Source organism: Macrobrachium nipponense, chromosome 19 (genome assembly GCF_015104395.2).
Source record: "Macrobrachium nipponense isolate FS-2020 chromosome 19, ASM1510439v2, whole genome shotgun sequence".
NCBI lineage: Eukaryota > Metazoa > Arthropoda > Malacostraca > Decapoda > Palaemonidae > Macrobrachium > Macrobrachium nipponense.
The window spans coordinates 73,883,304-73,905,808 of record NC_061088.1 but is presented as its reverse complement, the minus strand read 5'-3'; the positions used below and the strand labels follow the sequence as shown (position 1 = coordinate 73,905,808).

The 22,505-nt window shown below is 35.3% G+C and overlaps 2 protein-coding genes across 3 annotated transcripts in view; one reads left to right on the top strand and one right to left on the bottom strand.

The window, feature by feature from the left end:
- LOC135218276 (uncharacterized) overlaps positions 1-22,505 on the top strand; it is an 83,559-nt gene that overhangs the window by 22,841 nt on the left and 38,213 nt on the right. The window lies entirely within an intron of this gene.
- Positions 10,323-22,505, bottom strand: part of LOC135218274 (zinc finger TRAF-type-containing protein 1 homolog) — a 30,487-nt gene continuing 18,304 nt past the window's right edge. The window contains exons 6-8 of the mRNA XM_064254474.1: positions 17,332-17,492; positions 16,213-16,415; positions 10,323-14,551 (exon numbers count right to left, since the gene is read on the bottom strand). Coding sequence (XP_064110544.1) covers positions 14,524-14,551; positions 16,213-16,415; positions 17,332-17,492 — 392 coding nt within the window. The 3' untranslated portion in view covers positions 10,323-14,523. The remainder of the gene's footprint in view (positions 14,552-16,212; positions 16,416-17,331; positions 17,493-22,505) is intronic.

Genomic DNA, 22,505 nt, shown 5'->3' with positions numbered 1-22,505 from the left:
AATCATGTTGTATCTCCTGATAGGGGGATAGTGCTGTCTGTGCACCTCATGCTGTGCATTGTAGGCATTAGTACTTAAGTTTCTGTGCAGTGTCCCTTCAGCCCCTGAATGCAACCCCTTTCAATCCTTTTACTGTACCTCCGTTCATGTTTTCTTCCATTTTACTTTCCACTCTTTCTTAACAATTGTTTCCTAGTGCACCTGCAAGGTTTTCCTCCTGTTACACCTTTCAAACCTTTTTAATCTTAATTTCTCTGTTTGTGCTGAATGAGCTCATAGGTCCCAGTGCTTGGCCAAAAGTAAAAAAAAAAAAAAAAAAACTCCATTGTGACACCGGTGCCACCTGGACCCTCAGGCAAGTGTCAGTCAGCCGTCTTTATATTTAATTCACCTTTCATACTTTCAAGACCTCTCTCAGGCTACTATGCTCTGGATTGCTGACTTCGACTGTATTCTCTTTGTTGTCCCTTTCATTTTCACATCAAAATGGTAGCTGGTGTTGTTCATGTACTTTTAGCCTTTTCTTTGCGATTATAAAAGTAAGGAAGGCAGAAAATATGGCAAGAAAATGGATGCCTGGCATCTTTCAGTTTGCAAACTTTGCCCGTATCTTCCTGTCAATAATTGGGCTGGGTTCATCCCCAAATCTTTTTTGCTTTTGTATACTATATAGTGAACATGAAACAGTTAAAAACATACTAGGTGTATTTAGCTTTTGTTTGATATCAAACCTTGCTTTTTTTTTTTAAGTTTTGCTAATTTCTGCTGATGCTAATGATTACCCAGCTAAGTGGCAACTAACATTTGGAGGTAGGCTGATGTTCCTTTTATAACCCCATGTTCACTTTACACCCTCCTGTTCTACCTTTCGTGCTGACTTTACACCCTCCTGTTTTACCTTTCGTGCTGACTTTACACCCTCCTGTTTTACCTTTCGTGCTGACTTTACACCCTCCTGTTTTACCTTTCGTGCTGACTTCCCTCGGCGTCATTTTCAGTTTGTAAACTATTTGTTTTACTTGCTCGCCGTAATTGTTATCCACCATTTTGTTTGGGAGTTCCTTGCATTAGCAGTTGGTTCTGTTACCATCAGGAAAGTATATGTATATGTGATGGTCATTTTGGTTTTCTTTATCATATTCATCAGCATAGTGTTATTGGGTTTGCTATACAGGAAGTATGTTGACAATTCTTTTTTTAAATAAATTTAATTACTCATCTTATTTTGCTTCATTATCTGTCCGAAGTTGCAAACTGAGTCTCTGTCTCAAAAGCTTCTGTTAGTTTGACAGTTTTTCTGGCTGGTCTGATCCTGTTGACTGTTGTTGCTTTGATGATATAATGTACTTGTTGTAGTGACCGGTTGAGTGAGTCCGTATGTCAGTGTTGCTGCCAGTGTGGTGTTTCCTTCTAGTATTCCAGTCTCCTGGATACGTCCAGACTGACTCAGATAATTTTCTTGGCCACCATTGCTCAGGTATGTACCTGCTATAGCAGCCAGTCCTCATACAGTGACAGTCTCTGCTACATCAACACTGCCTCCATTAGCTGTCCCTGCCTGTGCAGCAGTATTTAATTCTTATACACCTGTTTCTTGACTTTTGTGATTTCAATGAACACACCTGTTCTGGTGGTCACTTCTGCAGTGAGTGGTTTTGTTTCATGGTGGTTCCAGTGTTTGTTGTTGCCTTTGGTGCTTTGCTTCAGTGTCAGAGTCACCTTTATTAGTACTGGCTTTTAATTCATTAAAGGTAGATACAGTTATCAATGGGACTCTTGTAACCTTATGAACTGTCCTGTCGAGAGATCCAGGGCTGGAGTGACAATTTTTGACATTGGATTTATTCTTCAGAGTATACAAACCTTTGATTTTTCTATAAATACACCTTTGGCAAAATTTACATTTGGCAAAATTTACTAAGTTGTTGAAGCTTGGTAAACAAGGTAGTCAAGGTGATTGATGGGGTGGAGGACCCATCTACTCACTCAATCTACAGTACCACCTTTTCTCTGGCAGCCTGACTTGAGCAGATTACATATTTGAATTGCTTGTATTGAGGCTGTTGTTTTTAGCTAACTTAAGTATTCTGGTTTGAATGGTGGATGTCTTTTACTTCTAATGTTGACAATGGTAAGACTGATGGTGCCTGATAATTCTTCTGGAAAGAGTGATCAATGTAGAGTCCTGGCCATCATAGTGTTAGATGTATGTGAGTGCCCAGAGTTTATTGACATATGCTTGCAGAGGTCAGTTGTGTATGCTATTCTTGGAACTAAATGGTGTGTGTCTAGTTGCCTGGCCAGTGGAAGAATTATGGGGTTGTAGGAGGTCACATTAGTGTTTTAAGAGGGCGACACACTGCCACTGCTGCCCCATTCTGTGCCTACCTTGACATTTCTGCTAATTCTGAGATAGTATCCACCATTTTGTCCCTTGCTGGGCCTGAGGAGGAGGGTACATGCCACCAAATGATAACTGACTGACTCTTGAACCAGTGCTGTTTCTTTGGTGATAGTATTGGGGTGACATCAACCAGCCACTCTTGCTTTACTCTTCCTTTTCCTATTTCCTGACCATTGTGAATTTGGCCTTAGGAGTGTAGGAGTGTGCATGACCTGGGGTTGACCGTGCCTGTGCACTACCCAGTGCTGCTCAGCATAGAACAGGCAATGTGCACTCCTGCTCACTGATTGGTAGCAAGGCTAGCCTTACTGGTCTGGCCTTTGTGTTGAGGGACGAAGGTGGTGAATGTGATTATGCTAAATTACCTTTAGACATTGACTCTTTCTGGACACTGGACATGCTTCTCTGAACAGGGGCAGGGTCAGACAACTGTGTGCCACTACTTCAGTAGACGATCCAGTGTTCTGTCATGGGTCCTGCTGGACCCGATGGTCCCTTCTAGGAGCATTCTTGTGAGGTCATTGGGATCTTTTGTGAGCACACTGGTCTTGGGAGTGACCAGGGCATTTCCTCAACATCCAGTGTCCGCCATAAAGTATACCCTTGTTTTTGCATCATCCTTTAGTGGGGCCATAAGGAGAATGGCTATCATGCCACTGGGCAATGTGGCAGTGACAAAGGGTGGAGTCTTGAGTGGTATGTGCCCTTCAGAACAGTGACTGGACAGCTGTATCAACTCAAAGTACATTGCTTTGGACTACCAAATGCCCCATAGGTGTTCACATGCTGTTTGTTTAGGCCCCTTCATGTGATAACCTTTTGATATGGTACCTTGGCAATGTGCTGTTATGTACTGGCATTCTCTGAGATGCTGCTCCAGAAATGGGATAGATTATTCTCCTTTTTTTGTAATCAAGGGATTGTGATAAATTGTGTGAAGTCCCATCTTATATTCAAACAGTAGCTGAAGTACCTCGACATACTGAATGACATGAATGTCTGTAGCAACAAAAGTCTGTCTTTCAGACATTTGGATCAACAAGCTGAAGGAGATATCAGCACAGTTTTTGCCCTGAAAGGAATAATCTCCTTGGCTTTGGCAAATACTTCTTGGTCACTTGCGTTTTCGAGAAACTCATAACTCTTACCTCATAAGCTTATCCACCTGCATTTCCTTTAGTGTTGTCTGAACCATCAGTCACCTGCAGTTGATGTTCTTGATATCCCTATTTCTGTGAATCAGGAAGTAAGGGATCTTGTGCACACCTGAGTAGCTTGTCTTGATTGAGTGGTCACAGGAGAATTCTCTCATTAACCTTCTCAAGATGGGCACATCACTTCTAGATTGTAAGCATTCCAAGATCCTTTAACGGGACACTTCTGCCATGATAAATGACAGCAACAACTGCATATCGTGTCATATGTTGTGAAAAAAGGTCGTCCTCTCCCTGTGCAAATTGGAAAGACAGAGGCATGAGAGGCGGCGGTTTGCCATGCCTTTGAGCTGTCAGCTAGATATATCCCAGGCCACTGGAATGTATTGTTAGATCTGCTTAATTGCCAGGTGCAGTTGTAATGACTGGCTGGTTCCTACAATCAACATCACAAAAAAGCTATTGCAGTTGTGACAACTGTGATAATCAACCTGCTTGCAGTGCTAGACCCCTATGCTATGTCAGAAGATAACTTTAACACTCTTCAGGCAACCTAAATGTTTATGCTTTTCAATTGTTCTACCTAATCACTTGAGCGATCTGCCAAACGCTAGTCGCTTTGGATTTTGGGTCTCAGGATGACGTTGGTTGCCTCTGGTTGGCCACAAGCTGAATTGTACCCTGATCTGCTGGTATGACTCTCATCCTCCATAGTTTTGCCCATGTGCCATATACTCCCTGAGAAATGCTATGAACAGGGATTTTTAAACTCCAAGAATTTTTCTCACTTGCCTACATTAGGAAAGAGAGTCTAGTCTCTCCTAGTTAGTGCAGCACTTGGAAGGATAAGAATCTCTTTCATTCTTGTCATTCTTGTTCATCCCCAAATTCTTGGAGAAAATTCCCAACTCACCAGTCCCTAGTGAGAGATGATTTTTTTTTCTTATCCCACCCTTATAAGTGCTGATTGTGAAGAGAAAGTCTGTTGAGTCAAGGGCAGTTTTACTGTAATAATTGCACAGGATTCTACATCTTAGACCCAATTATTGATATGTTTAGTATCAGCAGTCCCAAGTAGGGAGTATCTAGAAATGCAGTTTCGTTTTGGATTTGGGAAGGTATCTTGGGGGTGTAAGAGGGACTGTGTCTGGCAATGTTGTTCCCTAACCTTTCTCACTGCGAGGCGACCAACTTGCCCACTCCTCACTCCTCAAAGAGAAGGACTGAACTGCCTACCCTTATTTATGGGCAGTCTTTCAAACCTCTGCCCATCTTTCATAGAAAAGCTACCAATCATCTAAACGAAGAAAAAAAGATAAGACTTCAACTTGACATCCAAGAGTGCAATGAGACACCCTTACTTGACAGTGGCCAAAAAAATAGTGCGTGATGACAGCAGGTGAATCAGCCCTCTTACCACCAGTTGACTACTTTTGTTACCAAGCTTCCATGGCTGATTCTAGCACTCCTGTATAGAAGGTAATGGTTTGTACTTCTGTAGGATCATATCCCAGTTATCTATCCAATACCATTTATATGGATTTTTGCATGTTCTGTGCCTTAAAAACAGTAATGAAATACCCCTAGTAGTACTGTTGGTAGATAGTACGTATACTTTATACATTAGCATGTTTATACCTTTTTTCCTGAAACACAGTAATGTTTATAGCACACTTATCTGTTTCATGTGTTTAAACGCCTTTTTTCATGAAATCTAAACTGCATGGTAACAGAGAATTCTGGTGGACAGTAATAGATACAATTTTATCATTTCAACTTTTATTTGTCAAGATTAGGACAGCTTGGTCAGGTACAGGGCTAAAGCTTCAATTTACAAGTATGTTAATTAAAATTCTTACTTCCACTCTTACTGATATTACCAAGTCATTTAATTCTGTAATATATTTAAATATTAATTTTTAAATGTTAAATACAACTTTTACTCTGTTACTGTTAGAATATAATCTATATTAAAATAATTTATATATCAAATATAGCAAGATAATAATAACCAATGATATTCAGTCTCATAGTACAGATCTATCTTAATGTAAGGACTTACATATATATGCATCAGGCAAATCCTGGATAAAGTCTGACTCAAATCATAACTAAACATCAGCTTTGTTCACTTTATAACAGCCCTCAATTTTAATTTACTGCAGAACTCCAATATGCATACCTTTAAATCCCCCCCCCCCCCCCCCCCCCCCAACAATAAAATTCTGACAGTAGATATCCTCATTTCATTTTCCCCACTACAGCAGAAAGTTTTGACTTTGTCCTCATTACAATTTATCTTTAATGATACCAAAATCATGCCCTGGAACAGTCTATACTTTGTAGTATTTGCACATAGCTATGAATGTACAGCTTAAATTTTTTTTTTCCTTTTTTTTTTTTTTTTACTGGGACAGACTTGTATCAGCAAATAAGGATGCTAGACCAATTCCATCAAGGCCAAAGTATGTGAATACAAGATACACATGTTAACTGCTCCTTCTGAAAATCACTTATGTAATATTATTTTATTTAGATTGTTGTAATTTTGTCTATACCAAATTACTTGACCAGAAAAAAAAAATCCAGCACAAAGTATAAATACAAAGCTCTTAAAAAAAAATTGAAAAAAAAAAAGACATGGCATTTATATAGCTAGCTCCTCTGAACTGTACACGAGTATTTCTAACCCAACATTTACATAAAATATAAAAAGAATGGCTTATACCCAGTGGGTAAATACAGGCAGCCCTCGGTTAACAGCAATATCAGTTAACAGCTATCTGGTTTTACAGCGCATGTCAAGCCGATCTCTGGTTAGCAGTGCCGATATCCGGTTAGCAGCGCCAATTTCTAGTCAACGGCAGCGCCAATCTCTGGTTAACGGCGCCGATATTCGGTTAGTGGCGCCATTAAGCAGGTTTTAGTGGTTATCGCTGATTTTCAGTTAGCAGCATCGGCTGGGAACAGAACCCCCCCTTGTTAACCAAGGGCTGCCTGTACAGTTTCTCATGTTATGCAAAATGAAAATAGTATACAAAGGAAGACTGCTTTCCTATGTGTAGACTAAAAGAAAACTTTTCAGACACTAGCGAAGAGCCAAAATTACCTTTTAAGGCTGGTGCCCCATTAATGTAACAAAAGGCGCGACCGTTTCTGGGCTTATTAATAAAATTCTTTTTTTGACACAGAATAATAAAATACCCTGGAGGCATTGCAGAAGGTCAGACTGTCAGGAGTTGGTTATCACATCATCAATTTAAGAGTCCGATAGGAAATTTTCATATTGGCTTCTACAACTCCTATGCTTACATTTGAGGGTAAAACACAACACAGCTAAACTAAGTGTGCCATAAACACACCAAATGTAGAGTTAATGCTTCAAATTAAGATAAATTTATGGTGAAAACATCCAACGTAGTGAATTACTGTAGACAGTACTCGACTTCATAAATCAGTTTACTGTATATTGATATTTAGGGTAAACGTTCTCCCAGAAATGCAATTCACTTGAATGTAATGTTACACAGTAGCTGAAAAAATAACTTTAAAACTAAGAGTTCTTAAAATTATGTGCATCAATTAATTAACAAGACAAAGACAGCACTCTCCAAAAACCTAAGTTTCTATAAGCTATATTAAAAAACAATTTCAAGGCAGCACAAAGCATAGTAAGCCTTGCAATTGCATCTTGGGCAAGTGTTAATAAGAAACAATGATCCTCCATTTTACCTTGATAATCAGCTTTCCAAAATTCAAAACATAAAGAATTTCTTCTCAGTTCTGATACTGGTTAATTTCTCCATTACAACAGTTCCCTGGATGATTTAGTCATCTAATAGCAATGGAAGAACCTTTAGCTTTTCATCAACACTTGCACATCTTGCTTTAAAATTATATCTCGCGCACTCACTTCTTACCAGACTAAAATATGAAAGACACAGTTACAAGAACTTAACACTAATGTGTGGGATGCCTTGCCCTTCCCATTACAAAGAGAATCGAAATTGCTTGCTTCAAAAACTTTTTGCCTCACATGCAGGCCCTACATTGCATTTTTCAGAAATAAATTATAGGACACTATAGATATGTGAATTGTTTGAAAGATTCCCTTTAGTGTGGGACTAAGATTTAGTCATTTTTCAATATTCGTATTATTCATTTCAGACTGTGGACACATTTGACAACGCTTTTCACTTTGCTTGCAAATCTTACACTGAACACAAGGACAATGGATTTAAAGATTACTTCTTAAGGGTTCACCATACCAAAATCCTATGACCTCAACTGGACTGGTAGCAATTGTATTGTGGTAGTACAAGTGTGTTCACTGTCGACTGGTTGGTATCTGATCCTCCTAGGCTAGGTAACTACCTGCAACCTAAGTTGCTACTGTACCCTAAACGTTTAGATAGCCAGGAAACAGGTGTATGGCACAAGGCTTCTTGAGGGTTATTGGAGGGTTGTGGTCTAAAAACAAAGGGTAACCGTTGTAGTAGTACCTACAGGAAGACTAGCTTCCAAGTTATGTTTGAGGAAGGTTTATTTCAATATATGGAGCTTTTCAAGGATGCACAATTGTTGACTATTTTTGCAAAGTAATGCCTACTCTTGTATGTAACCTTTTATTTTAAGGCACCTTCCTGACCTTGGAATGAAATCCATTTGGGGAAGGCAGATCTTGGTCATACAAATCAAAGTGCCGGAGTATCCACAGATGAGGAACTGGAATTTGTATGCAATGCCAGTCTTCATAAGGGTATCAAAAACATTAAGGGAGATCAATTTTTTCCTCAGGCGGTGCAATATTTTTGGGGTCTTGTCCGTCTGGTTAAGGTTAAAGTTCTTGTCTGGGAAAGGTTAAATTTGCTTTTAGTGTTTGAGGCACTTGCCATCAATAGTTTTCAGTTTGTTTTGAGGATGAGAATGAAAAGGAAATTTAGCTTTTCATTAATCATCACCTCATGTGGTGGAGGACACAACCATCCCCAAAAGCATAACACATTTCATGTTTTTCACTTGCCGGGACAAAGGTATCAACAATGCATGTGCAGTGCTGGTACTGAGAGAAGCTTTACTACAATACCCATAAGTGGAGCTCCCAGGGGTATTTTTTTTTCCTTTCAACATTAACCCTTTCTGAATGTCATACAAACAAGCAAAAAAAACCCTGGACTAAAAATTAATGTTCAATTAAGGACATTCCTGTTTTGGACCAAAATTCTACAATAAAATACCCTTGGGGAATCTGGAGCAGCACCCACTTCAAGTAATTGTCCAACTTGAGCCATGTACTCTCAACAATTTCAAGCCAATTAGCAACAAGCACTTGACTCATGATGAATGCTAACACCATTATACAACTATAATCAGTTCCTTGCCTGCCATCCCTTCATAATTATACAATCAGTGACCTCACAATCCATACTAGTACCTGTTTAGGCAATGCTATAGTATTGGATATGTCAACATTTTTTCATTTCCTTGTGTGTAAAACAGAGCTTACATTATTTACCCTATCATTTTCACATGTGAAAAAATGTCCCTGAATGTGTTCTTATCCCTAAATGAATAATGAATATTGGATGACTACTGCATGATCCTAGACCCACAGTAAAATGAATCATTTGAAGAACTGACAAACATTTTATAAAGTGACTGCTGTTGTTACATCCATCAACTTTGATACATCTGAACCAAAGGGTCTCGGGGAATTACTTAGTATAATGAAAAAATTCTAGCCAACTTTACGAAGGATTAGTAATTAACTTTTTGTTTAAACTAATTAAAAATTATAGCCTTTAATTTTCTAGCCTCATGTATGTAATTACCTATTCAAGAGTAACAGTCGACTTTTGAAAAAGTGCTCAAATACTGTGTGCCGCACTTTGCAGAACATGTACTTTTTTGGCATCCCTACTATTGACAATATAATTTACTCAGAAAAACTGGCTGTAGTTCAGCAAAATTTGCAGTTTTCAGGAAGAAATGCAATGAAATACAGACTTCTGTTTGAGTTGAGATTTGAGAAATTTGCATCCGAATTCCATTCCCTTGAGGATACAAGTATCACTTCACATATACATCTACCATAGAACACTGAAGGAAAACTGAACCACTCTGATATTATCAATTAATGTATGTTATTTCAGAAGTCCATTACTTTCACAATTCTATGTTATAAATAGGTCACAATTGGCCTAGTACTGTACATAATTCTCATTTGCATAAGCAGAAAATGCAGTTATGCAATATACAAACAAAATTAATAAAGGAAATCCCTTAAGAAAATGTTGAATCCACATAATACTCATGTTTGGATTTCTTGGACAACAAATTAAAAATTAAAAGCTTTAATTACAGATGTGTATGATATATACAAAAAAGCTAGTGTATTCCATTTGGTACTAAACACATTAAGAGTATAATCTGCAGCTTTTACCATGCTATGAAAAGGCAAATAACATATCCATATCTCTATCATCAAGGTTGTTTATTACATTTGCCTTCCAAAGCTAGCTACAGCTATGCTCCTGGCTGTCAGAAGGCATTATCTGCCTGATTGTTCCTCATCTTACAGCTCCTGTGTCACCAAATGATTCTGTTGCACCTCAATGAAAATTTAACACTATACAATAATGAATAACTACATACAAAAACTAATGTTGAGGAAGATCAACATGGAGAAAGACTAGTTCTCCAATTTTCAGTAATGACTGGCGTCTTGGGTTCTAACATAGCTGGAAACCACAACAGTACATGGAAAAACTTGGCAACATTTATTACATTTACTGAAATAGAATACAAATAATTTAAACCTGGCAGCATTTATTACAATAAATGAAATAAAATACAAATAATTTAAAACATAACAAGCTCACTTATAAAATATGAACACGAAACAATGTATCATTTTCTGTTGTCTGCTGCAATGTAACTAGTGTAAAAATAGCAGTTTACAATTTTTATGTATTTTTTGTCTCTTCCATTATTATTATTATAGTTTCTGGAATCTTGTTTACAACATTTATTTACACAGTAACATCAGTCATGAAACAGCATACCTGCAACCATTGAGTCTTATAACATTTGGCAACCATCACATTCTTAAAATTTAGAAATATTTTCCCATATGATCACACTGAATAACTGGTTCCTAATTTGCCTAAGCCATCTGTTATAGTTGTCAATTAGACTGTCAGTTAGATATAAATACTATCATTCTTCAAATTCTTCATTAAGTAGTCTGTTAGAAATTCACATATACTCTATAATAATATTGTAGCTATCCCGGATATCTGTGATTATGAAAAGGGGAAAATTTGACCCATACTTAAGGCAACTTTGCAAGTGTGAGCATGGCTACTGCATTCCCCAAGTCAAGGTTTATTAGGTATGTAATTTAAAAGGCATGAAAGTGGTATTTTCTCAGTATTATGCATCTAAGTGTTTGCTATATTGAGTGGCACGTGTTCTTTCTTACATCTTAAAATTTTTTTTGTAATAGTCTGTTCTGAACCTAAACCCTCATCTGAAAGCCCCTAATATCCAACTAGCTATGTTTGATTCAGTCTTAAGTCTTGATAATAATCTAAGTACCAGTGATAGCATCCCCAATGAGTTATTTCTGTTTCCTTCTTGGTAGCTATGGGGACTTTATATGCATACAAAGTCACCCATAAATATTAGAACTGTAGTCTTCAGCAAATAGGAGTGTTTGTCATACCTTGCTGTATAGACTAGCAATTAGTCCAGCTAATAGGTGTCTTTGCCAAGCCTTCTCGTCTGAGATTTGCGAGTGAAGTTTTTCCTTCTATTTGAAGGGATTTTAAACTCTTGTGCCTTTTCTGTCCGAGAGGTATCCTTGATGCCAATCACCGGTGCTATGTTTTAGATAGTGTCCTAATCTTACCAAACATTTTTTTTACTATACTTTTTATTTTCCTTTATGTGTGAAAATTTCAGTGGGGGAGTTAACGTTCACTCCATATGCCTAGATCTATGTCTAAGGTACTCCTAATTACCTTTGGAATTGACTGAACACTTGTCAGTTAAGTACCAGGATTAACTTTTTTAGTGTCCTCCTGTCATAAAAGTGCAAAAGCTTGCCAAGAGGACTTTCACTTCTCAAAATGAGTTAATACACCTAAATTCTTTTTCCTCACCTAAATCATCTAGCATTTATATTGTAGACTATTGAGGCAAAGCCATAATGATGTTTAGACAGTAAGTTACCCACTAACTTCACATAAAAAATTTTCAGATATTTAGGACTACAGTTTTGGATTCATGGTTTCACCCATTTGCAGATTTTTGTGGAACATACATCCACGTTTGCACAAAATTCACCCATTCACAGTATGTTTCATACAGAAATATTCACTAACTACTGTATTTTCATGTAATTTTCATGACTAAATGCATTTTTTTCCAATAAAACTTAAAATACTCGGGTATAAGCGTTTTCAGAGGGGTGTCTTGTGCTTAAACTATCAAAATAGGCAGTTATAAGCATTTTTAAAGGGGTGTCAAATATTCACAGATTTAGCTTTTGTGTGTGTGTGTGTGTGTGTGCCCCCACTCCCCCCTGGAAATAAAAGGGGCCCGACTGAACTGAAACCTAATCAGAATTCACAAAGGACTTTTGAGAATCATTTAAGTTATCTAAAAAATTTATCGTTTTCACGGAGTTATGATATACACTATTCAACATTTAATTATGCATCAAGTGACCAGCAAAGTTTTCTACTCTAATCAAAACGAGTTCTCAGTGTTATATTGACAGTATCCATAGGATAATAAATTGAAAACCATCCTTAATTCTGGATAGTGGAAACAAACCTTAATATAAAATAAAATCTCAAACAAGATAAGAATTCGATCTGCACTACTATGAACTTAATTTTGTAATGATAAGAATATTCTGTAACTCGTACTCAACGATGATAAAATTGTTACATAAGAATCAGAAACCTATGGCCTTCTATGTTATACAGCAGCTATTCAGCATATTTTAAACACAAATCACAATACGATCATCAATGTCCATGGCAGTAGTGTGTGAATTCCTTATACTCATATTGTCAAATTGACATTTATGTAATTCTAAATATGTATATATTTCTATAGATTTACAAGTGTATTGCCACTGTTCATGTTCGTTTTCTGTAGAAACTTCCTTCACCTTTAACAAAGTCAGTTCTCTCTACAGCCTTGTAATGGAAAATGACGCCCACCTTCATAATAAAGGTGTTTCACAAATTTTAGTCTACATTTTCCAATGTTATTCCTTTAAACTGGTTCAACTTTCCTATTACCAACATCATATTTGTGTAAATACAGTAACTAAAACTTTAACATCAACACAGATTCTAGCTATTATGTACAATTAAAGCCATATGTACCAAATAGCTGTAAATGTAAATTTTATGTAAATTTGTTGATGTCTTTTTACTTGAAAGATTTCAGACTCTTCAGTAAGCTTCTTACTCTCAACCCTAGGGATATAATATTTTCAGCCATCCCAGGAGTGCTCTTTATATTTAACAAATAAATGCCACAGTTTCAAAACCTACCAACTTCACTAAGTGATGAACTACACATATGACCCAAAGTAAACTACAAAGTTAACTAATTACAAAAAACATTTATCAAAGTTATACTACAATGGCTTTGTTTCTAGTGTTCACGTGGGGTTTGAGAGATATATGGCATTCCTTTCCATGACTTTTTCTCTCAACTTCAGATATGAAGACTTCAGTCCTATTAGTATAGGTCACTGCACAAGATCTTCCAGTGATTGATCAAACATATGACCTCTAAGGTTAAAACTCAGTTAGTTACCATGAATTTTACAGTTTTTATATTACAATTTGAAAACTTCAAACATGAAGCTTTTATTTTCAGGAAATTAAATACTATTGCCAACAAATTAATGGCAAGCCAAAACTAATCAGTTTTACCTATATATATATAATCTGAAATTAATCTACTGTAAACTAAATAACTACTGCACCTTGAGAACTTGTCACACAAGCACATTTTTTGGCATATTTTAATATATTGCCACCAAACTTCACACAAGCCTATATATAGCCAATGTACAAATTTAATACTGACATCATTATGTTCTTTAAAGTACAAAAGATAGACAACTTGAATTTTACATAATCATATAAAAACCATATGCCACTTGGTGTTAAATGTGTTGAGCAAGGTACTTAAAAATGCCAGATGATGTACCACATAGTACCACTGCTTGTGTTCTCCTGGTTCCAGTGAAGTCTTATCTATTATGTACAATTCTGTAGCTTGTATTTTAATGCCAGTTCTTCTTCAAAAGACACTCAACATTCAAAAGATTCAGTGATACAGAATGCGCCCAAGTTATTGCCATAAAGGTATCATCACATAACCTACTTTACAGAACAGCTAAAATGTTTGAAGTGCTAAATAAATGCAATGGAATTAAAGTCTTAAAGAAAATTTGGGATTATTATTTATATGTATTCCTTAACTGAAGTGAGAAATGAATTACTGCTCTATCCATCCAAGCTAAATTGTAATGTACAAAAAATATCTTCATATATTTCATATCTTTACATCATTAAGGTTATGTCTTTTTTTTTTTTTTTTTTTCAAACACATCCAAACTCCTCTTAACTGGAATTCTTTGACATATCTATCAACGAGTCACTTGGAAAAGCTTTTCTGAAAATGTTAATCACAATCTTATGTACAGATTAATAAAAACCACTTAGTCTGTCCTGTACTCTATCAAGAAAGAATAACAGTGCTGTATAACACTCCTAAAAGCTGGCAAATTTTAATGAAGCTATGTAACACAATGGCTACATAAAAATACCTTAATGACTGAGAGAGATGATTGCCTCATGATTTAACTAGAAATCCTGGCAGCAGCGATTTTGCATTGGTTGAAGGCAGTCTTTCATAGACATAAAAAAGTTACTTCGTCACAAGCCCCATCATCAACCTGAAACACACAAGTTAAGGTTAAATGAAAACTGTAGCTTTCCCCTGTCACATTTAGTCAAAATATTTGAAAATGCATTTCACACACAACCAATGCCTTATAATTTAAGATATAGGAAACTTTAGAAAAAAAAAATTGTGAGACTTCATTTGTTATCCATAGCACACCCTAAATTATCTATTTATTGTAATACAAAAGCTATAGTTATACTAAGGAAAATATGAAAAAATGAATGAAAAAGAAGTGTCAAATTTTCTGTAAAACAAGTGGCCCTCTCTCTCTCTCTCTCTCCTCTCTTCTCTCTCTCTCTCTCTCTCTCTCTCATCTCTCTCTCTCTCTCTCTCTCTCTCATCAGAAGAGATAAATAATGTAATTATAAAATTATCTAAAACTGTAAAAAAAAAATAGCTATACATTACATAAGTACAACACAAATACTGCCCCCCCCCCCCCCCCTCTCTCTCTCTCTGAATAAAGATAATTGATGTAATTATAGGATAAAAAATCTAACACTATCCAAAACAAATAAACTTACATGTTACATATGCATAAAAAAAACTTTCCTCTCCCTCTCTCTCTCTTTTATCTGAAGAGATAATGTTATAATAGAAGAGAAAAAATAATGCAATTATGGAATAAAATCTAACACTGTACGAAAACAATTTACATAAATAAAACACATGTAAACACGCGTATAAAAAAAATATCAAAAACACTCGCTACAAATTATTCTCATCTAGTTTGTGCTATCTTCTTTTATTTTTTGACATTTGCATATATCATAAAAATGCGAAGGATTTAAATTTGGAGGATGTCTTTATCAGTCATCAGTATAAGTGAAAGGGTTAAGGCCTTACTGACATAGGATCAGGATGTCATTCAGGAAAATGCGCAAGTACAAAACTGCAGGAGCAGTTACCATACATACTTCAACTGATGAGACATATTTAGATTAGTAATAGAAATAGGCAGCATCCCTAGAACAACTGAAAGCTGTAGAAGCTGGGGAGCAGGTCGAGTTGTGCAGAGCAAGGAAATGATCAGCAAAAGGGGAGCTACTGACTGGACTCATCCCAATATGGAAAATAATCTGGCCCAAATTAACTATACTTTATCTGTTACAGCTGCTTAGAAGGAAGATCACTGGTATTTCATCAAATAAGACAGATTTACTAGAAAAGTATCTTTTTCTGAAATTTTTTCTCCTCCAAACTTTTCCTGCAAAGTTCATTGGGCACTGGATTTAAAACAGATAAACATGGCTGCCCATCAATGTTTTCAAACTAATTCTAAGATACATTCTTTGAAGCCTATTGAAAATAATGAGTTTCATTGATACAAGATAACTCACATTCTGAAGCAAACATAGCTGCTTTGTCAAACATCATGACTACTTAACCTATATATGAACAAGGAACACCAAAATTTTAATGGAAATGTGTGACAAGAGGAAACATGAAACTCTGGAATGCACAATTGACTTGACAGGTATCACTTCTTTGTTGGACAAATAAAATCTTTGTAAATCTTTGAAGTCTGCTGTCCCTACAATGAAGTGATAGGCTCTAATAAGGGATGTTTGTACTCAATAAGAGAAAATACTTTTAATTAGCAAAAGCGCTCTAAAAATCTAAGTTGACAAAGCAGTTTTAGTTTCTTACCTGAAGTCTATAGTACGAGCAGCAAGGAGCTTATTACACTCGGCACTGTCAGGCAGTGGAAGGGCAAAGAAAGGACTTTCTGTTCCATTTTCTGTGAATTCAAACTGGTAAATGTGTGGGTCGACTCTCATGTCCCCAAAAGGACCGCGAAGTATCATGAAATGAACCATCATAGGATTGTTGGGTTTACTTTTCACAATCAGCTGCAAAAGCAAGTATGGATATGAATCATAAGCAATTACTACCTTTTGACAGAAATTTAACCACACCTGCAGTACAGTCAAACATCTGAAATTGCTATCTTACAAAATCAAGACTAACACATAAGGTACAAAAAAGTGTCTCCCTTTTTACAAGATTTGTGCAAGCTTAATTTTGAAAGAGAATCAACTTGCCAGAGGGTTACCATCTTGATGGAGGACTATCTTGGTTAGTCAACATGCGACAGCTAACTCATCATAAGATGGGGGATGAAAAATCCAAATCAAAAGCTAGCATAAAAATTACTTTGCTGAAAACATGGCCACATGTTTAACCTTTCAATGATAGCTGTGGCCTAAGATCAAGTAAATTAAAATGTGAACCATTCTGCAATTTCCAAAATAATTTGCTGAACAAGAACATGATTTTTAAATTTGTGAAAAAAAAACCACTATGTTTTAGAATGGAAGGAGAATTTGTTTATATATCATCTGACCATGATTAAGTTACTGTGGCAAAAGTGCAATGAAATGGCTTCAAATGGGTCCAAGGATGAATTCTGAGAAAATTCATGTTAACTTGAAAATTCTTTTTCAACAGAAGGAATATTACTAGTTCACTAAAAAAGATTTATTTGTATTTGGGAGGAAAATCAAATGAAACTGGACAGTGAAAAACAGCTGGAAAGTAATCTGCTTTGAATGGTCAACAATTTTGTGTGTGCTTTAAAGCTAGAACAAAAAAACTTAGCAAGTAATAATTGAAAGAAAACCATAGAAAAGGTCAACACAAGATTTAGCTCCTCAGTTGTTAGACTGAAGTGGGAATATGGAAATGATGAGGTTTTTATACATATAATAATTTTATTATTAACAACCATAACACCTAATTAACTACCAAAAACAAAAAACAACAAACCTGATAGGTAATGAAACGATCACAAGTAAGGTGAGGGTCCTTTTGGTTGTCATTCAGGCGGGCTTTTATCACCCACTGGTATCCAAGAGCAGAAAAACGACTGGTTTCATAAAACAATTTGTGGATGAATTCATCAGTTCGATATGGCTTTAGCTGCAAGTCTGTAAATTGCACAAAAAATACATCATTAACCCAAAAGATAAACTGTACTGTAACAATTCTCATCTGTTCAGGGTTCGTCTGAATAACATAATAATAATAATTAAAACAACAAAAACGAATACAGGGTCAGAGGGCAAGTACCGTATACTTGACACCAGGGGGGTCCTTGGTAGTACCAAAGGATGTGTTGAAAGGTACGATTTTTTTGAATACCTTAACTTTACCAACTTTGACACTAGGGGTTTGGCCCTGCCAATAATTAACTAAAGTCCAGATACCTTACAATTAACAACAATTTCACATATTTCCTAACTTAAACTAAGCTTTAATTTACATTTAGCATTTATGAGATATATCTAAAACTGGATCAGATCTAAAATGGTAGCAGAAAGAAAAATAATTAAAATATGGCAGCTGACAAGTATGCAAGTCCACTAAGATGCGGTCTTACTACTTTTTTTCCTCACACTATCCAGGAATAAAAGTCCTCTAATAATCTTGGACAAATTTGGCCATTTTTACATTTCAGTACTTTAAGTACATAAGAGAAAAATTTACGAACTGCTCCCATGATAAATACAGGCAGTCCCCGGGTTACGACAGGGGGTTCCGTTCTTGAGACGCATCATAAGCCGAAAATCGTCGTAAGCTGGAACATCGGAAAATATCCTAAGAAAACCTTACTTTTAATGCTTTGGGTGCATTGAAAACTATGTACAAACTGCATTCTTATTGCATTTTCATAAAAAAAACCTTCAAATATTGATTATTTTGCATTTTTGGTGTCATATTTCATCTGGCAGATGAGCGTTGTAGGCGTCATAACCCTGGAATATGCGTTGTAACCCTGAAAATAATGTCTAATGAATATAATTGAGAAGCGCCTTAACCTCGGAACGTCGTAACCCGAACCTGTCGTAACCCGGGGACTGCCTGTATAAGCTAATTCTTTTGCGCACAAACTGATAATAAAAAATTAAGAAAAAATTTAAATACTTTAGTATTTATTTTTAGATACTTACTTCTCTGTAATATAGATTCTGTTTTTTTAATTAATACTTCTCTATTATATAGATTTTACTCCGGGTGTAATGGAAATAAAAGCTATATAATAGAGAGGTAAGTTCATTTAAAAAAATATACATACATAACTAAGACGACTCAAAATAAGAAAAATACTGTACAGAAATATTTATGACTTTCAAAAATCTGGTTCATCCTCTTTAATACTGTACTACGTATGGTACTTATGAATTATTGATTACAGGCAGTCCCCAGTTATCGGCAGGGTGTTCCATTCCCTGGGGTGTGCCGACAAGCAAAAACCGCCATTAACTGAAACTCGGTGATTTACGGCGCCATAATGGCCCTCATCGTGACGATAACCGGTTATTGGCGCCATAAGCACCCTTATGGCGCCTTTGTCAGGTATGTTATGGCGCCATAACTATTACAGTGGACCCCCCGTATTCGCATACTCATTCGTGGATTTCTCTCTGGAACATTTCCCCCAAAATATTCGCAGAAAATTCACCTATTCGCAGTATTTTTCTGAGAAATATCCTATCCAGAAATTCTTTTTTTTTTTTTTTTTTTATTTTATCATAAAATGCACTTTTTGTGATAAAACTTAAAAAAACCAAATATGAAAATTTTTAGTGGGTTTTTCTTGAGTTTTAACTGACAAAATAGGCTTTTTTCAGCATTTTTATAGAGGTTCCAACTATTCGCGGATTCTAGCTACAGTGGGGCCTCCCTTAGTCATGGATCAGCAGTTGCAGGATCAGTTAACCACAGGTTTTTCCATGGACCACTTCTCAGTCTATATCGCTGGTATGAATCCCAGCATCGCGGGCTTGTCCATGTCATTACTTGATGTTTATCGGTAGGCTAAGCCTCGGCTGCAGTCCGATATCCACCAACATAATGAACAGATTCACATTATGATATTAACTGACAATAAAGGTAAAAAAAAAAACATTCTCACCTTATATATTATTGGCATATCTTCATAATAAATAGCCTATTAATGGAATAATTCCACATTATTGACATCAACTTGTACTTCGAATGGCCAGCAACGAAATGTAAACATGGAGTTACATTGCTTCACAGGACCTTTATCATTCATTAACCATTTAGAAATGTTAGTAGTAGTGTGATTACGGTAGTAATGACATTTAGGAAAACATTAATTTTTAATTCAACTTAATTATTGTTTTGGTAGTACGTACGTAATTGATTTTTCTGCACAATGCAGTCATACAAACGGGTCGGCGATGAAGCGTAAATGTAATAAAACCATTTTTACCTTATATATAATTGACATATCTTCATAATAAAATGCCTCTCTTATATATTAATGGCCTATCATCATAATAAAAAGCCTCTTCAAGGAATAATTTCTTTGGGAAAGCATTTTTCAAAAGACAAAAATACACTTTACAAGTTTACAGTATGCATTGATTACTTTATTTTGATGTTATTACATTAATATTACACTATGATACTGTAATCAGTACAGTAACTAGTTTTTCTACTATAAATGTATATTCATTCACGAAAAAAATATGTATGATCAACGTGACGTCACCTACCTACAGTCTCATTTGTACGTATGTACTATTTTTGCACAACGTGATAGTGGTTTCACCATTCTACAAACTACCCACGTATTTTACATACATATGCTCTAAACTCTATCATAAAACACTTTAGGTACTTACTTTTTTGTGGAGCCCAAATAGTACTATATCCCAGAAAATTAACGAAATAGCGAACTTTTTCATAGAGGAAGATTCACTAATAACTAAGTATTTTCATCTTATTTCCAGGACTAAATACATTTTTATGGTAAAAAGGATTTAATCATTCTCATCTACTAATATGACTGTAAATAGTAAAATGCTAAATAAAAATTCTACAAATTCTCTCTCTCTCTCTCTCTCTCTCAAAATTAATAATTCCATTAATAAGTTAGTTTCTTTTAGTTTCCAAAATAATTCCTTCGGTAATAAACGTCCATCAGCTGATTCTCAACGTAAACAAAAGACAAAAATAATTTTCAATACTGTATTTTGCTGTTTGGGTGCTGTAATCATTACAGTAACTCATGTTTTTTATCATGTATTCATTTGCAAAATATAGTATGTATTTTCAGTTTTGTGCAGCAGCCAAATCATGAAAATAAAGAGGAACGATGAAAGTATGGTTTTAACATTATACTCGTTGCAGAAATGTGTACAGCCATGAACAACTGAACAACATTTTTTTTTTTTTTTACTAAGTACAACCAAATTGGATAACAACATCCGTTTGGCTCGTATTTCAATTATCGTACTATAGTATACTATTACCGTATTTGTTATAAATGACATTATGTAAAATAGGACTGAGATATCTTAATGTAATACGTAACTTTATTTGCTATAGATCAAAGATCAATTGGGAAATATACTGTTAAATTAAAACCTAGTTATAGCTGAAGCTGAGAAAACTGTTCAAGCTGCTAATGACCATTATCGTGCATCGACAACTAGGATAAAACTCCAGTAAACGTATGCCATCAAACACAACCATAGATAAAATCGAGATAAAATCATGTTAATCAAAACTACTGAGCTTGAAAGAACATTTTTTACTGAACACATTTTACTGTTGGTTTCACGCCGATATAAGATAAATAACAAAGTTCATATTACGATGATATAAAGGAAAATTGTTAACTGAATCACATTTTTTTACTCAATAAACATGCCGTCAACGTAATCTCTTAAAAAAAAAATTAGTTCATAATCACAACGAGACATATTCAAGTCATATTTCCACCTAAAATCCCATCGGATAAGGAAAAATAACTATGTCTCATAGAAGTCAATATCTAGACATTCATTTATGCTAACTAAAAGCAAGAAAATTCGCTCAGAATTGCATTAAATATAGCGAAACAAACTCGTATGCCATCAGCTGATTTCCAAACCAAAACATTGGACGCTCCACGGAATACATACTGGCTTAGATTTACCATAGTATTTTATAATACAATATATGAGAATACATACAATATTATTGGATACAGTGATGTAATGTATAACTTTTTAAAAGATTTATGGAAAATATGCATATTCACTTTTTCTTCTGTGCTTATCTTAATTTTCGTCACTATGCATCTACGTAGCAGTGGCATCTTGAGCTCGTAAGGTCGTACCTCAATTTTTTGTTCAAGTAACAAAGCAAAAAATTGAGTTGCAGATATATTTTGTACTTCTATCCGAAGGAAAAACAAACAAATTGCAGTATTGCAAAATTGATTGTATACAAGAGTTTTCTCTTTTAAAATCAATCAAGGCAAAAATTGTAAATATTATGTTATGAAAACGCGATTCAATTATATAAATTAAAATTTTATTATTCGGGCGCGACTGAACAACCTATTGTCTTCATCATGTGAAGGGCTGTTACAGAGACTTTAAATTGGACATGCGTACTACCACTGTATCATATTTATGTACAAAAATTAAAAAAGTACCCTGTAATACATTTTTCATACACATTTTAAACAAATGCATGAAGACTTATAACCAAAAGCTGAAGTTTCATTATTACAAAAAGCTTAAGTTTCATTAACTAAATGAGCTATAATTAGCTCCCAAATTAAAAAAATATAATGACATGAAGACTTTGTAAATGCATTTTTCGGAACAGTGGCAGACAAGAACGAACAAGAAAAACATCCTCTGATAATGTGGAGGGCAGTTACAAAAATAAAAATACCCTTTATGTAATATATTTTCATACACATTTTAAACATATAAGCATGAACATTTATAAAATCGACACATCGATCGCTAATTTTGCACTTTTTTTAACTATATTTTCGAATGAGAGGCAGGCAGCGGCTCACAAGAACGAACATGAAAAAACAACCTCTTTGATAATGTGATAGGCAGTTTCAAAAGCTGTCTTTGTATCATACTTCTGTGCAGAAATAAAAATACCCTACATGTAATACA